The 17,866-nt window shown below is 35.1% G+C and overlaps 1 protein-coding gene across 1 annotated transcript in view; it reads right to left on the bottom strand.

Annotated features, from left to right (window-relative positions):
* The window catches only part of TMPRSS11F (transmembrane serine protease 11F), a 142,273-nt gene that overhangs the window by 85,716 nt on the left and 38,691 nt on the right, over window positions 1-17,866 (bottom strand). The window contains exon 2 of the mRNA XM_055111482.2: window positions 3,901-3,980. Within this exon, the coding sequence (XP_054967457.1) occupies window positions 3,901-3,911 (11 nt within the window). The 5' untranslated portion in view covers window positions 3,912-3,980. The remainder of the gene's footprint in view (window positions 1-3,900; window positions 3,981-17,866) is intronic.

Below are 17,866 nucleotides of genomic sequence, written 5' to 3'. Positions count from 1 at the left end.
TTAGCCTTCATTTTCCTGCAGATAAACAAAAATAGGCAGTAAAATGTTATCATATAAACTGGAGATCTACTTTTTAAAAAGCTAGCCATTAAAGAAATAAAGTGAATTAGCAACATTTTTTGGAAAAAGTACAAAATATTTACTTCATACTTATCAAAGTCATAATTCATATATATTTGCTTAATTATTTATCACGTTTCCTCCTCTTCCTCCTATGGTGTTATAAACACCATAAAAGTAAGGATTCTGTTTGTTTTATTCATATATGTCTGTATGTGTGTATTTGTTTATATGCATCTGATATGTGTATATACACACAGGATATATACAAACACATATGTCTACATAGAATATATGTAGATATATACATATGTGTATAATGTGCTACTAGCATACTATAAGCTAAATTAAGTATTTGTTGTATTAATGAATAAATGAAACTTTAAAATCTAGTCTATAAGCATCTATCTGATGTTTTTATCTCTTCAACAATAAATCTCCATCAGCACCACAACTTAAGTTTACTTAAAGTACACTGTCTCTAGTTTTCAGCTTTTTACTTACTTTCTGAATTACTGAATCTTACATATCTCACAGGCCTTCTTTGAGAAGATATGTAAGATATGTGCATACATAGATACATAATAAACGGTAAAACTTGAAATTTTCATTTACTCCTAACCTTTCCTCTTTTCTCAGTATCTGTTCTTTGGTTTTAGCCATATGAAATCATAAGTCAATGTACAAATGTTGAGAGTCTGCAATGGGACAGGCAATGTGTTTGGCACTAGCAATAAAGGGAGGGAGCTCTCTGAGCAGAGAAATATAAATGAAAACAAATTAGCATACAAATAGAAGAGTGCCAATAGAAGTATACACAATGTGTTACATATGTTTGAAGAGAGGATGGCTGTACTTCAGGAACAATTAAGATGTGAAGGTATGAGAAAAATTTCACAGTAACTTTGTTATATCTTGAAGGAAGACCATGGGGTCTCACTAAATGTCAGGAGGAACATTCATTGTAGGCAGACGAAACAACAAATACCTAGGCAGTCTCTCTGCCACGCCCTTCATTTAGTTCTGCAAAAAGTGACAGTAGCACCATCAAGCTGCACTGGTCCACTCCAATGGTTCTAAATTGCATTATCATTTTTTCCTCTTGCTTAAATCAACTTTTATTATGTAGTATGGAAATTTAACCTGGTGCAAAAGGCCCTTCATAGTCAGAATGATCACTTCAGCTTTATCTGACAACTTCCAACATCTATTTGTGAGTGTATCTCAAGTCTCATGACTCTTGCAAGGGCTATGTTCTCTCAACCCAGAATACCGTCTTTCTCCTACTACTAATTCTGCTTGCTTTTAAAAACTAAACACAGTTATTACGTATTCAAAGAAGCTTTTATGAAATTGAATGTGCACCCCTGTAGCAGCATGTCAGTATTTGTTTTTTCGCATTGATCACAACGTGCCATCAGAATGTGGCTTATTGATTTGCCTCATCACAAAGGTCTCAACTTGTTGATAACTATCTCTCTTATCTCTGCCTCACTTGCAGAGGGCACCAAATACAGGGACCCATGAAAAAAACTTGAATAACCTACAATGTGGGATACTTTAAATAGTTCTCTAGTGCCTTAAGAATGTTAATGTGTTCTCCATATTAACTAGCTATTAACTCTTTGAAATCATAGAATTAAGCATTCAAAAGGACTTCAGGGCTATCTAACCCAGTGTATTAAAAAATATTTTTGACCATGACCCACAGTTAGAAATGTTCAACATCATGGCCTGGTACACATACTTGTATGTGTACTGTCTATATATGAATCTGAATCTGAATCATATATCCATAATACAATATTTACACTAATACTTAAGATACAGAAAAAAATAAAATTAATACAAATCTTATTTTATTACTATTTAAATACACCAAGAACAAATGAACAATACCAAAATAAACCAAAGAATAAACCAATAAACCAAAAATTGCTTTTAGCTATCCACAAATATTACTTCAAGGCCCATTAATGGTAACAACCTCACCCCTCATTCATTTACTTATAAACCTTCCCCACATTTCACAGATAAAAGTGAGGTCTTGAGAAGTACCAGACAAAAGAGTTCAAAGTTCGATCTTGAACACATCTAAATGATGGTACTCTTTCTACTTTACCAAAATGAGAAAGACAGGGCTTTTGCTAAGAAGCCATAGTCTATCTGACTAATTCATTCTTTGAGACTAGATCCCTTGGGCAAAATACTTTACTAATGAATTCAATAAATCCACTGTCTAAGCTTCTTATCTTTATACACAAGATATATTTTTTGACAGAATATTTGTTTTAAAAGCAGATCTGATTTGAAATCTAATTAGCAAGAATATTTTAAATCCTCCAAATAATAAATGTTTGAGATGATGGATATGCTAATTACTCTGATCTGATCACTATATATTACATGTACTGAAATAGTGCTATGTACCCCATAAATATGTACAATTATTATATGTCAACTTAATAATAAAACAAAAAAATCCTCAGAACTCTAATAAACTCTGGATCAAAGCTGATGAGGCTTCAATATAGAAATTTCATGTTGTAATGATATTTTCAGGGTGGAAAAGTGAGTGTTTAGAGATGATGCCATAAGTTGGGAAGAGAAGAATCAGGCTGATAAAAAACACTTACTGAAGAATTCTGAAATAAATTAGAATAAGAGAACTCCAAATTTTTCTAATTTTTTAAAGAAATTTTTAGCATATTATATTTATATGAATGTTAGTTAAATATAAAAGTTTTTTCTACTGTACGTTTTGTCTTATTCTGTCTTTATCTTGATAAATAAGAAATATACTTTGTTGTATTTAGTAAGAAGTACAGATAATATGCTATATCATGCTATCATGATGGGTTTATATGGGAGATTTATGCATGAAATGGAAGTCTTCCTTAGGCTTATGCTGTCATTTGAAAGTAAATTAGGGAGGGCAGGAACACTCATCATTTAAGAGTGCCAGAGCCTACAGGCTTTAAGTATTTAGGTTAATTGAAGACAAAATCAAATGACTGAACAATTAAAATTATCACAAAATCATGATTAAGTTGGAAACATCAGTCAGTGCAGAACGTGGGAAATTTGTGTCTGTAGAAAGATCGAGAACCTTTTTAAGAAACAAGGCTAGACTTAGCACAAGTTTGAATGAAATCATCCATCAAATATCAATTATTCCTTTCGAAGTCTATAAAACAATAGCCTGAATATTACCTAAACATAAATATATAATACAAATTTATTTACCTTAAATTCAACAATTGATCAATTATTTTGGAGTTCAATTATGATGATACAAAGTCTAGATTTTGTTAATTTGATAATTTTTCACATATGAGTATTTTAATTTTAATCATTTCACTCATACAAAATAACCTATCATAGTTTCTATTAGAGTTAAATAAAAATTCTAGTAGACTCTTCTCTTAAATTTAGATTTAATTTTCCCAGAATATACATCAATAAGCAACATATGATAAAAATGTATACCATACTATGGAACATGGAAAAGTAACTAAATGGGCTATATTAAACACTTTATTCTTTGAAGTGTAGGTTTTTCTAAATGTTTTAAATATTAATATAGTTAACTTATTACCTCACATCATTTCTATTTCTTTTATTTAGAAACAAAAAACACCACATTGGCCTCTGTTGTTCAAAAAAATTCTGATATTTAAAAACAACAACAATAAAACTTTAATATAAAATACAATAACACACATTAAAACTCTAATGTTTAAATCAATCTCCACCAGCCAACATCTGTACTACCTGTCTCAGGAATTGTAAACCCCTGTCCCCACTGATAACCTTTACTGAGAAAAGCTGAATACTTACGCGTACATCATGAACCCAGGACTGGGGCAGCTTCTATTCAGTCACCATCTGATCTGTATCAGCAGGTTAGGACTTGGAGGCTGCAAAATAATGACAGTCACTGGCAACAAGAAAGGAAACAAGTTTGACAGGTTTAGTGAGTGAGGTATGCAGTCTTCTAGCCTGATAAGAACAAGAACATGATCAATTTTGTGCCAACTGGCTCCACACAGTGAAGTAATTGTCAATATCCGCATAGAGAAGCTCCAAGTAGTAGAGGGCTCAGAATGTGCAACTTGTGATGATTCAGAAGACCACACTTTTCCAGTTGGGGAAGTATGATAAGCATTGAGGTGTGGCCCCAGTTTCCTTTCCAAAAAAAAAAAAAAACCAACAAAACAAAACACACTAGAGCACACTGATGGCACTTCTTATTTGTTCATTAGAAATGTTCAGTCTCTTCCCTTTGAGGGAATAACAAGGGGTAGCAGAGCGGAGAAGACCTGAGTTATGAACCAGGGCACCTGTCTCAGCCATTATTCAGCTTATTGGGACTTACTTTCCTCCTAAGGAAAATGGCAGGACTGTATTAGCTTTTCTTAATACTGTCCATTTTAGCTCTAAATATAATAGAACGTATTGAAACAATTTATTTACCCCAAAAAAGGCAGAAAAGGAAGGTAAACATCAAAAGCAAAAACGTATTTTCTTCTTTCTTATTATTAGGAATAACTTTGTCCATCTTAGTGGTATGAATTCCCAGTATTTACAAACCGTCCCTTTAAATACTTTCATATATCTATAGAGACTTTAGTATAAATACATGAACTTCTTATAAAGATCAGAAAAGTTACAAAATAGAAATTACAATTTTAAGAGCTATTAAGGCTCAGAGTCAAAGGATATTAAAGAAAAATGATAAATTTTCACTTTGGTTGTACAGAATATCTTCATCTAAAATGCTAAAAATGCAATGTGCCTCTAATTGTAATACTTTCATTATAATGCTCTGCAAAGGTATTAAAAGGAACTATATTTTCCAAAACATTTGACAAATGAAAAAAATGAAACAGATTGTCAGTTTGTATAAACACCAACAATATGACAGAAGACATATGATAATACAATTTTGAGTAGAACTAAAAATGTCTAAATAAGTAGTTAATAAAATTTACCAGTCAGTTCACACTGAAAACTATAACTTCATTTAGCAAAAGTAACTTTCATCTTTGGAGCATTACTTTTTTTCAAAAGTAAAAAATTCCAAAATCTAATAAAAAGGTGCTAGAAAAATTATATTTGTTTAGTATATAAATATAACTGATTATTTTCATTTTTATATAGTATATGTAGTAGTATTTGTGCTAATTTGAAATTAACATTGTGTAAATATTCTTTTTAAATGGTTTTCATGTTTACATTTAAGCATTTCACATTAATAATAAACTAATATTTTATAATCCTTATTTGTTAAAATTCATAAATATATTCTCAGCCTCTTACATTAGTAAATAATAATACAGCAGACAATAAGCTCTGTGGCTTAACTGAGGGAAATTAGGCTTTACAAGAAACATGTCCAAGTAATTACAAGCAAGTCCAGCAATCAGCTTTGAGGATTCTGGATTAAAACATGTGGTATGTATAGATTTATTCTCTCAAGAAAATCAGTGTTTTCATATTGAATCACAGGACATGGTGGGGGGAACTTAGGAGATACAGCAATATTTACTTTAACCATGTTTAAAAAGTTAAAGATTACAGTAGAAGCTGTTTTATGTTTAATGGCTCAAAAATAGAGATTTAATTGTCTCCCATCGGAATATTTTCTGTTTGGCCATTCTTTCAAATGATCTTTTATTTGAATAGTTTTAAAGTTTGTGTTTATTGGTTTTTATTTTCCCCCTCTTTCAGCTTTCAGTGACTACGTAAAATAACTCATTTTCTTCTCTGACATAATAGCTTTACCACAGTGGGGTGACAGTATACCAGGCTACTAGATAAGATGCCTGGGTTCAGTTTCTGGCACTGGCATGAATTACCTTTGTGAAAATAGGAATGTTCTTAACCTTTCTACATCTCAGATCCTCCCTCTATAATATGGAGATAATATTTGTCTCTAATTTAAAGGGGATAATAAATGTAAAGGACTTAAAATAGTATCTGTCCCATATTAATGTCCTTAGCACAGCTAGGTACTTTATTTTTTCTCACCCTTTTTTTTTTGTGATTAGCACTATATTGCTAATTGTTCTCAATAGACTTCAAAAGTGGTATTTTCTAAACTCTTCTGTCTATATGGCTCTCTTTTCAACAATATATTGTCTCAAGTTCTTTGCTTCAATTGTGATAAATAGGAGGAAGGGTATTAAGATGAATAATTAGAAGCACTTCACACTTGCCTCCTCCACTAAAAGTACCAAAATTAGTGAGTAATCACACTTTGAATAGGTCAAAAAACATGAGAATTTAACAGAAAAGTAACAGGGAATACCAAAAGCAAGAAGAGGGAAGTGAAGATGACCTGCTCTGCCATTGCTGGCTAAGAGCCAAGAGACTCCCCAATACAGGGAAATGGTGAGAGACACTCAGAGGTCCAAATGTCTACCGTGGACTTTGGCAATCCTTGCCACAGCCCCTCAACCCTATAAGCCTTTAAACTAACATAGGGAGCTGCTGAGAGATTGTGTGACAACAGTACCCCAAGATGAAGCCCAAACTGGATTCCACAAATTCCTGGATACCTAAGCAGCTACCACAAGGTGCCATTTTAGAGCCCTACCCCCAAACAACTATGCGCTGTCCTAGAGCCCAGTGGTGCTGGGACTGAGGTGCAAGAGAAGCAGCAGCAGTTGCCCCTGTGGCACAGGCAGAAGCAATCATGGCATAATGCACATAGGGCTAAGATGCAAGTGAGGTGCCAGCTACCACAGCAGGGCCTGAGGAGTGGGCACTGTGGGGGCTAAGGCATAAGTAGTGCACAGATTCCCACCCACTAGCATAGGCTGCTATCACTGAAGGTGGCACTGCCTCTGCCAGGGGCAGGGCAGCAGCACATCCACTGCCACTCCTCACTTGAGCATCCTCCCAATGGCCTAAGGATTGCCCTGGCATTGCCTACCATAGCCTATACAATCACAAACCAAAAAACAAGCCCACCCCACCTGGATTCAACACCCTGCTACATGCCAGAGCACACAGTATGGAAAACAGAGAATTACCCAGCCCAATACTGTTGGCACCTGAATACTCTTCTCAAGGGTCTGAGATTAAGCCTATCTACCTGCCACTACCACCATAGCTGACACCTACCTGCAGGCACCACCTGCAGGCCTGGAGATTGACTCATCCAGTTCATTGCAGCCACCACCAACACCAGTTCACACTGCCTAGGACCTAAGTGGTTGTCCTGCCACTGCCATCACCCACATCACATCAGCTGCACAGAAGCCTAAGAACCTGCCCACTTGACAAGCCCACTGTAGCAAAAATCAGCATCTAAGTAAGCTACCTAAAGGCCCAAAAATCAGCCTTCCTGGAACCAATGGTACCAGTGTATGCCACCGTGGGGCCCAAGAACAGGTACATTTAGCCCACCATTGCCACCACTGGGGCCCAAAGACTGGCCTACCTGTGCCAGTCTCCAAATATCTGCACCACAGCTTCATTAATAACATCACTTTAAACCACCAAGAAAATAACAGATACCACTGACAATATTTACAGCCAAATAAATCATACAGAGACTACACTAATGGACACACCGAGAATCAAGGCCAAAGTGCCTGAGTTATCAACACCATAGATTCAACCTCAGGAAAAAGTGCCCTCTATGACAGCAAATTCAAGATATTCAAAGAAACAACTGTTACATCAATGTGCAGACATCAATGTTAGACCACAGAAAACATGAAAAAGCAAGGGAATGTGTATTAGTCTGTTCTCATGCTGCAATAAAGACATACCCAAGACTGGGTAATTTATAAAGGAAAGAAGTTTAATGGACTCATAGTTCCACATGGCTGGGAAAGCCTCACAATCATGGCAGAAGGCAAAGGAGAAGCACATTTTGTCTTACATGGTGGCAGGCAAGAGAGAGGTCATGCAGGGGAACTCCCCTTTATAAAACCATCAGATCTCATGAGACTTACTCACTATCACGAGAACAGCACAGGAAAGACCTGCTCCTACCTAAAGGCCCAATTCAATTACCTCCCACCAGGTCCCTCCCAAAACACATGGGAATTGTGGGAGCTACAATTCAAGATGAGATTTGGGTGGGGACACAGCCAAACCATATCAGAATATGACACCTTCAAAAGAACACAACAATTCTCCAGCAAAGGATACCAATTAAAAAATAATTCATGAAATCCCAGGCACAAAATAAATTTGATTCTAAAAATGCTCAGTAAGTCACAAGAAAATTCCAAAAGTAATGGAAAGAAATCAGAAAAACAATTCAGGATGTGACTGAGAAATTTACCAAAGAGATAGATATCATACAAAAAGAATCAGACATATTTTGGGACTGAAGAACAGCAATAGACTAGATCAAACAGAAAAATCTCAGACTTTGAAGACAGGTCTTTTGAAATATCCCAGACAGACAAAAATAAAGAACAAAATAAAAAAGAATGAGCAAAGCCTTAGTGTCCTATGGGACACCATAAAATGACAAAATATTTGAATTATCAGAGTCCCAGAAGGTGAAGAGAAAACAAAAGTGTTTGAAAACCTGTTTAACAAAATAATAGATGAAAACTTCCCAAGTCTAGCAAGAAATATAGACAGCTGAAATAGAGGAGGTGCTGAAATCACCAAACAGATACAATGCAAAAAGGATTTCTGCATTACACATTATACTCAAAAGGTCTAAAGTCAAATAGATAAATCTAAAAACAGCAGAAAAAAAAAGTATCTAGTCACCTATAAAGGAACTCCCATCAGACTAACAATGAATTTCTCAGCAGGAACTTTACAGGCCAGGAGAGAATGGGATGATATGTTAAAAGTGTTAAAAAAAAAAAAAAATACACCCTGCCACCCAAAAATACTATATCCAGCAAAATTATCCTTCATAAATGGAGAAATAGTCTTTCCCAGACAAGCAAAATCTGAGAGAATTCATCACCACTAGCTGTTCCTACAAGAAATGCTCAAGGTAGCCCTAAAGCTGTAAGCAAAAGGATGGCATTTACTATCACGAGCCCACATGAGAATATAACACTCATTGATAAAGCAAATACAAAAATGAGAGAGAAAAAGAGCTAAAATGGTACCATTACAGAAAACCACCAAGTCACAATGACAATAGGAGAAAAAGAGAGGAACAAAAAATACACAAAACAACCTGAAAACAACACTATGATATAAACAAAACCAGACATATCAATGATAGCCTTGAATGTAAATAAATTAAATTTTCAAAGATACAGACAACAGATAAAAAACCATGACCCAAATATATACTGCTTATAAGAAACACACTCTACCTCTGAGAAACTGATAAAGCACTAAATCCAGGGAGAGGATTTAGCAATTCTAAATATATATGTGCCCAACACTGGAGCACCCATATTCATAAAGTGGGATTTATCCTAGGGATGCAAGAATGGTTTAAAATACATAAATCAATAAATATATCACATCAACAGAAAATAAACATAATTCATCACATCAACAGAAGGACAAAATCCAAAACCATATTATCAGTCTCAATAGACACAGTAAAAGCATTTGATACAATTCAACATCCCTTCATGATAAAAGCTCTCAACAAACTAGGCTTAAAAGGAACAAACCTCAAAATAATAAAGGCCATATATGACAAACTGACAGCTAACATTATATTGAATGGAAAAAAAAGTTGAAAGTCTTTCTTCTGAGAACTCGAATAAGACAAGGGGGTCCACTTTTACTGCTCCTATTCAGCACAGTAATGGAAGTCCTAGTCAGAGCAATCAGAAAAAAGAAAGAAAGAAAAGATAATCAAATTGGAAAAGAGGAAGTCAAATTGTCTCTCATTGCAGATGACATGAGTTTATATTTAGAAAAACCAAAAGTCTTTACCAAAAAACTCTTAGATCTGACATGCAAATTCAACGAAGTAGGATACAAAGTCAACATACCAAAATCAGAAGTGTTTCTATACACCAATAATGAAATAGCCAAAAAAGAAATGAAGAACACAATCCAATTTACAATAACTACAAGAAAATATAATACATAGAAATAAATTTAACCAAGGAATGGAAAGAGCTTTGTAAGAAAAACTACAAAATACTCATGAGAGAAATCAAAGAGGACACAAACAAACCAAAAGACACTCTATTCTCATGGACTGGAAGAATTAATATCTTTAAAATGACCATACTGCCGAAAGCAATATACAGATTCAATATGATTTCTATCAAAATACTAACATCATTTTTCACAGAAATAGAAAAAAGAATCCTAGCACCCTCCTCAATAAATGGTGCTGGAAAAATTAGATATCCATGTGCAAAAGAATAAAACTGGACCCCATCCTTCACCATGTACAAAAATTAACTTGTAATGGATTAAAGACTTAAACATAAAACCCAAAGCTATAAATCTACCAAAAGAAAACATCGGGAAAACATTTTGTGACATCGATCTGGAAAAAACTTTATGGCTAAGACCTTAAAAGCATTGAGAACTAAAACAAAAATAGACAAATGGGAATATATTAAATTAAAAAGCCTCTGTACTGCAAAGGAAACCATAGTCAGGAGGCAACCTGTTAAATAGGACAAAATACGTGCAAAATATTCATCTGACAAGACACTAATATACAGAATTCACATGGAACTCCAGCAACTGAACACATTAAAATACTCCAGCAAATAAGCACATTAAAAAGTGGGCAAAGGCAGGAGTTCAAGACCAGCCTGGGCAGCATAGTGATACCCCATCTCTACAAAAAGTAAAATACAATAAAAATTAGCTGGGTGTGGTAGCACATGCCTGTAGTCCTAGCTAGTCGGGGGTCTGAAGCAGTGGGGTTGCCTGAGCCCAGGAGTTTGAGGTTACAGTGAGCTTTGATTATGCACTCCAGCCTGGGTGACAGAGTGAAACAAAAACAGTAACCAAAAAAAAAAAAAAGTGAGCAAAGGATATGAACAGGTAATTCTCAAAAGAAAATATATAGACTGGGTGTGGTGGCTCACACCTGTAATCCCAGTGCTTTGGGAGGCCGACACAGGTGGATGATGAGGTCAGGAGTTCAAGACCAGCCTGGCCAACATGGTAAAACTCCATCACTACTAAAAATACAAAAATTAGCCGGGTGTGATGGCGGGCACCTATAATCCCAGCTACTTGGGAGGCTGAGGCAGGAGAATCACTTGAAACCAGAAGGCAGAGGTTGCAGTGAGCCGAGATCATGCCAACAGGTATATAAAAAAATCCTCAACATCGCTAAGCATCAGGGAAATGCAAATCAAAATCACAACGAGATGTCATCTTACCCCAGTTAGAATGGCTGTTATTTAAAAATAAATAAATAACAGATGCTAGAGAGGATACAGAGAAAATGGAACTCTTATACACTGTGAGTGGCAATGTAAGTTAGTATAACCACTATGGAATACAGTATGAAGGTTTCTCAAAAAACTAAAAGTAGAACTGCCATACAACCCAATAATCCTGCTACTGGGTATCTATACAAAAGAAAATAAATCAGTTTATCAAAAGGACACCTACACTTGCATGTTTATTGCAGCACTATTCACAATGGTAAAGGTATGGAGCGAAGCTAAGTGTTCACAAACAGACAAATGGATAAAGAAAATGTGGCATATATAAACAATGGAATACTATTAGGTCATAAAAAAGAATAGTCATATCATTTGCAGCAACATGGATGGAACTGGAGGTCACTGTGTTAAATTAAATAAGCCAGGCAGAGAAAGACAAATTCCACATGTTCCCATGCAGATAGAGAATAAAGTGATAGATACCCATGGCTGGGAAGGGAGTGAGTGTAGGATGGGCCAATGAAGAGAGGTTGGTGAATGGGTACAAACTTATAATTAGATAGAAGAAATGAATCCTAATCTTTGATAGTAGACTAGGGTAACTATAGTTGTCAACAATATATTGCATATTTCAAGGTAGCTAGAAGAGAAGACTTGAAATGTTACCAACAAATAGAAATGATAAATACTCCTCAAGGTGATGGATATTCTCAAATACCCTGATGTAATCACTACACATTCTATGCATGTAGAAAGCACTCATATGTATCCTATAAATATGTAAAATATTATTTATCTGCAAAAAGCAGGATAACAGTTTATGTGTGGGAGGGGTGAGGAAGGTACATGGGAATTCCTTGAACCTTCTGTTCAATTTCATGATAAACTTAAAATATACTATATTCTGAAAGAATATAGTATATTAAAAACAAACAAAAATGTGATGATTAAAACATTGAACTGTTAGGTCCTATTTCGTGTAGCATGTGAAGATTTTAAAGAGTGATCTTCATATGGCTTTACAAGCCTTCATAAAACAAATTCTGAGGGTTGACAGGCATTAGTAATTTATACTATAAAAGTGAAATTACTATACGTGAATTTTATTTCATTAGCATTCAGCACCCTTAGTTAGACACATATTGCCACATGTGGGCCAATACCACACTGGTTTTTTTTGTTTGTTTTTTGGTTTTTTTTTTCCAAGACAGATTCTCACTCTGTCGCCCAAGCTGGAGTGCTGTGGCGTGGTCTTTCCTCACTGCAACCTCTGCCTCCTGGGTTCAAGCGATTCTCCTGCCTCAGTCTTTCCAGTAGCTGGGATTACAGGTGGGCGCCACCACGCTGGGCTAATTTTTGTATCTTTAATAGAGACGGGGTTTCACCTTATTGGCCAGGCTGGTCATGAACTCCTGACCTCAAGTGATCCGCTGGCCTCGGCCTCCCAAAGTTCTGGGATTACAGGCATCAGCCACCATGCCTAGCCCACACTGGTTTCTATTGCTGCACTGTTGAATGATTTATTATCAATCAAAAGATAATGCATGTTTGATGCAATACATCAATAAGGAAAAGTCAACGATAAAATGACATTACCCCAGGATGTCAAGGGGAGAGTTAAGATATTGCCAAATTAATCATGTTTCTTCAAAATCAAAGAAATTTTTTTAAAACCCCAACATTTAGAATAGGTTTTCTAAAAGGATTCTGTGCCCTTCCCTGTAATTTTGGACTTTAAAATAAATTAATTAAATGTTTAATAAATGAGTCATCAGCAAATAATTTTATTTATATCTACTAATAACCTAAAGGTTGGCCTTAAGTTTTGCCTTGTGCTTGTGATGCTATTGTGTACTATTTTTCCACTAAAGAAAGAACATAAGAGAATGTAGTGCAGAATCACACCTTTCCAAGTACGAGCAATCAGATCCAAAAGATGAGCATCCAGAAGACGCAATCTTGGAAAGAAGAGGCCACCTTCAACGGAGACAGAGAGTCCCATGAGTTAGAATGAATGAATCATAGGCCTGAGGAAAGGGAGACCAAATTGGGTGGCCTTTATTATAAGAACTGATAGGATTTGTCTCAAAAAACTAAGACAATAAAAATTGGAGAAACACTATAAAATCTATTCATTTCTATGGATCACTTCCATTTGCTCATTAAATTCTTGAACTGAGAAAAACATAATATATGTACATTTTAACTCAAAAAGTGTGTCTTGGAACACATCAATGTTCAAGTCAATAATTTTTTGTCAGATCTTAATTGTTTCTTTTAGAAAACTTTATTTTTAAGCAAAACATATATTTTACACATAACAGAAAAAGATCACATTTGAATTATCAATATATAACTTAATTACTTCACTATAACCATATTCAAAGGTGTACATACTCTATTATTACTCGAAGGTAAAGTGTGAAATGGTGTCCTTGCTGATAAGTATGTATAATAGTACCTAAAACAATTTATCAGTTTTAAGCAGTACAGCAAAACTGCAGGAACTGACTTACACAGCATTCTTTGGTCTCCTCCTAGTTTTGGGAGTTTCTATTTTCCAACAGATTTCTAGCTGAACTCTATTATTTATTTCTCCTTCCAACACACATTCATGCTCACTAAAGACTATACTTGCCCATAAAAAGCATTTTCATCATATGACTATTTTTAAAAATATTTAATGACTCTGTTTTCTACCTCATCAAAAATATACCCAATGAACTTCAAAATTTTCTGAGAATTAAATCTATCCCAACTTCATTTCTCATAATAGGTCACATTATGAACTTTAAGTCTAACTAAGCTTTGTCATTTTTAAAACATGTAATTCTTATTCTAACTTTGTAATTTATCTTCTATTATCACAGCCTCCTTCCCATTGGAGTATTCTCTATATTCTTTTCTCTCACTTAAATATGACACTTGAAAAAGCTCAATCTAATTACCAACTCCTTAACGAAATCTCTGTGAGATTAGGACAGCAGTTTAAAGTGCAGTTCCTGTGTATAGACTGCTTGGACTCAAATCTTTGTTCTGCTATGAACTTTTTGACTTTGGTTAAAGCACTTTTTCTGTGCCTCCATTTCTTCGTCTGCAAAAGAAAGATGAAAATAGCATTTATCTTTTAGAATAGTTGTGAGTAGCAAATGAATTAATGAATGTAGATGACTTGGAACACTAATAAATCAATTAATAAATATTACATCATTATCAACAATGACAATAGTTTAGTAGTAGTAGCATACTATTCCATAACTCTTAGGCTCTCCTCTATAAGTGATAGATTTCTTGGAATACTATGTAAGAAATCACTTAATAAGCTGGACACGGTGGCTCACGCCTGTAATCCCAGCACTTTGGGAGGCCGAGCCAGGTGGATCAAAAGGTCAGGAGTTCAAGACCATCCTGGCCAAGATGGTGAAACCCCGTCTCTACTAAAAATAGAAAAATTAGATGGGCATGGTGGTGGGCACCTGTAATCCCAGCTACTTGGGAGGCGGAGGCAGAGAATTGCTTGAACCTGGGAGGTGGAGGTTGCAGTGAGCTGAGATCGCGCCACTGCATTCCAGCCTGGGCGACAGAGCGAGACTCCGTCTCAAAAAAAAAAAAAAAAAAAAAGAAGAAAAATGAAATCACTTAATAAATATTACATCATCATCAACAACGACAACAGTTTAGTAACAGTAGCACCCTATTCCATAACTCTTAGACTATCCTCTATAAGTGATAGATTTCTATTATTATAAGTGATAGATTTCTATCACTTATAATCCATGACATACAATTTAGCCCTTAATTATATGTGGATTTGTGTTATTTGCTATTGTCTTATGTATTACTCTAGTTTTGTCTCTTTAAGTACATTAAAAACCCTAAAGACTCTAGAAACAAAGCAATGACAAACCAAAGCTGGAGTCCGGTGTTAACAGAAGAAGTCTATTCTGGAGGTAGGAAATAAGCGAATACATTACCTGTAAAGAATTTTAAAACAAAGTTGGTGTGGTTATTATGATGATCACCTCTCATCAATTATTTTAAACAACATCACTGATAAAATATACCTCCATGCTGGGGGTAGACTACTATACACTGACACCCTACCCCCACTCTTCCTCCTAAATCACTGCTCTAACATGACCCTTGCAGGAATTAGATTTTTCCTGGTCAGTATTGGGGTTTCTGACATATCTGAGGGCAGCATTATTTTTCCAATTTTTTACTATGTTCCAGAGTAAAAATATATTTTAAATCACAGCACAGTACACACGTAGATACACATATATGTTTCACAGGAGTCATGTGACTACTAAAAGGTCATGGCACTGATTTTGAAAAAAATATTGCTCTAATTTGATCCTTAGCAATCCAAATTAGAACTACCAAGAATCTTTTCTAACATGAATTAGGTAGTTTCCCTGGGGTCCTGTGAACTAGATCTATTTCAACACTGAAACAAACTAGACTTCTGATACTGAGGGGTAAAAAACAGAAATGAAGGAGTTGATTTACTTTCCTGGGCCTTGTATCCTAATATGCATAAACAATAGATAATTGTGTATAACAAAGCTAATCCCCAGGCTCAGGGACGAGTATGATGGACTCCCCAACTTTGTTCTATGGAATTTCTATTCCCAAGTGTGGCCCTAACCATCTCTCAATGTCTCCTCCATTTCTATTCTTCATCTAAAATATGCTTATTACTCTTATTGAATTCTAGCCAAATTTGTATTCAATTCCAAATTCACATAACAATGAAGCTCATCAGTGTCCATGCCTTTCTAGACCATGTGTTTTGTTTCATTCATCTCCACTGAGTGTACTAACTCTTTAGTTATCTCTCTCACTATCTACCCATAAATCAAGTACCTGTCACTGGAGAAATTACTTTATGCCCGTAATTCATGAATGAAACCAGTCATGATGCAGTATTGGCTGGTCAGGATTTCCTCATGAAAGCTATAGTTAAAAGCCTAATTAACAGTAAGATGAGAAGTTTAGGCTTAATGACACATTTAAAATATTACAAATTATTCCTTCTTACCTACTCTCTGGTTTAGGAAAGAGACCAGTTGTAAACAGAGACTTCATCATTATTATAAAATTTCCAGAAATGTATTTAAACAACTAAAATTTTATCAAAAAGCCCTTGGTAAATATTGAAAAGAGGATGATGTATTCTTAGTTCTACATGAATGGCCATGCGGTTACTTCACATGAACTAAAAAGATGACCTAAATCTGTTTCAGTAGGGATTGTAGGGATTCATTATAGATTAACATGCATACTTTCACTGACTAGCTAGTGTTAATATGTTCTTTTATTTCCTCTAAGCCATGGTTTCTCTAATTGTTTAAAATTAAGGATATAAATATTATTAACAGTTTTCTGTATGTTCATGATAATATAATATAGCAGAAAATTATACAAGAACGTTTAACTATTAAAGCCTTGTAGGTAAAAACACTATTTGCAAAAACGTGATTTTCTACATAGAAATTCCAAGCTAATTAAGAGGAAAACTGAACTAATAAAGAATTTCAAGGTAACTTGATACAAAAAATAAATATACCAAATTAAGTAACTTTAACACTATAAGCCAACTGTAAATAAATAAAAAATCATTTCATTCACAAGACCAAAAATCATACAATAATAACCTTTTAAAATGTGGAGAACTCATGTAAAAAAAGTTATATATATTTTTAAAATTTAACTTAAATTTATTTTACGTTCTGGGATACATGAGCAGGATGTGCAGGTTTGTTACACAGGTAAACGTGTGCCATGCTGGTTTGCTGCACCTATCAACCCATCACCTAGGTATTAAGCCCCACATGCATTAGCTATTTACCCTGATGCTCTCACTCCCCCCACACCCCCTGACAGGCTCCAGTGTGTGTTGTTCACCTCCATGTGTCCATGTGTTCTCATTGTTCAGCTCCCACTTATAAGTGAGAACATGCGGTATTTGGTTTTCTGTTCCTGTGTTAGTTTGCTGACGATAATGGCTTCCAGCTCCACCCATGTCCCTAAAAAGGACATAATCTCATTTCTTTTTATACTTGCATAGTATTCCACATTGTATATGTACCACATTTTCTTTATCCAGTCTATTGATAGGCATTTGTGTTGACTCCATGTCTTTGCTATTGTGAATAGTGCTCCAACGAACATATGCATGCATGAATCTTTATAATAGAATGATTTATATCTCTTTGCGTACATGCCCAGTAATGGGATTGCAGGGTCAAATGGTGTTTCTGGTTCTAGGTCTTTGAGGAATCACCACACTGTGTTCCACAATGGTTGAGCTAATTTACATTCCCACTAACAGTATAAAATTGTTCCCATTTCTCCACAGCCTTGCCAGCATCTGTTGTTTCTTGACTTTTTAATAATTGCCATTCTGACTGGCATGAGATGCTATCTCATTGTGGTTTGGGTTTGCATTTCTCTAATGATCAGTGATGTTGAGCTTTATT

This window comes from Pan paniscus, chromosome 3 (assembly GCF_029289425.2).
Source record: "Pan paniscus chromosome 3, NHGRI_mPanPan1-v2.0_pri, whole genome shotgun sequence".
NCBI lineage: Eukaryota > Metazoa > Chordata > Mammalia > Primates > Hominidae > Pan > Pan paniscus.
Note: the sequence above shows the minus strand (reverse complement) of the source record. Positions and strands in the feature narration are given on the sequence as shown.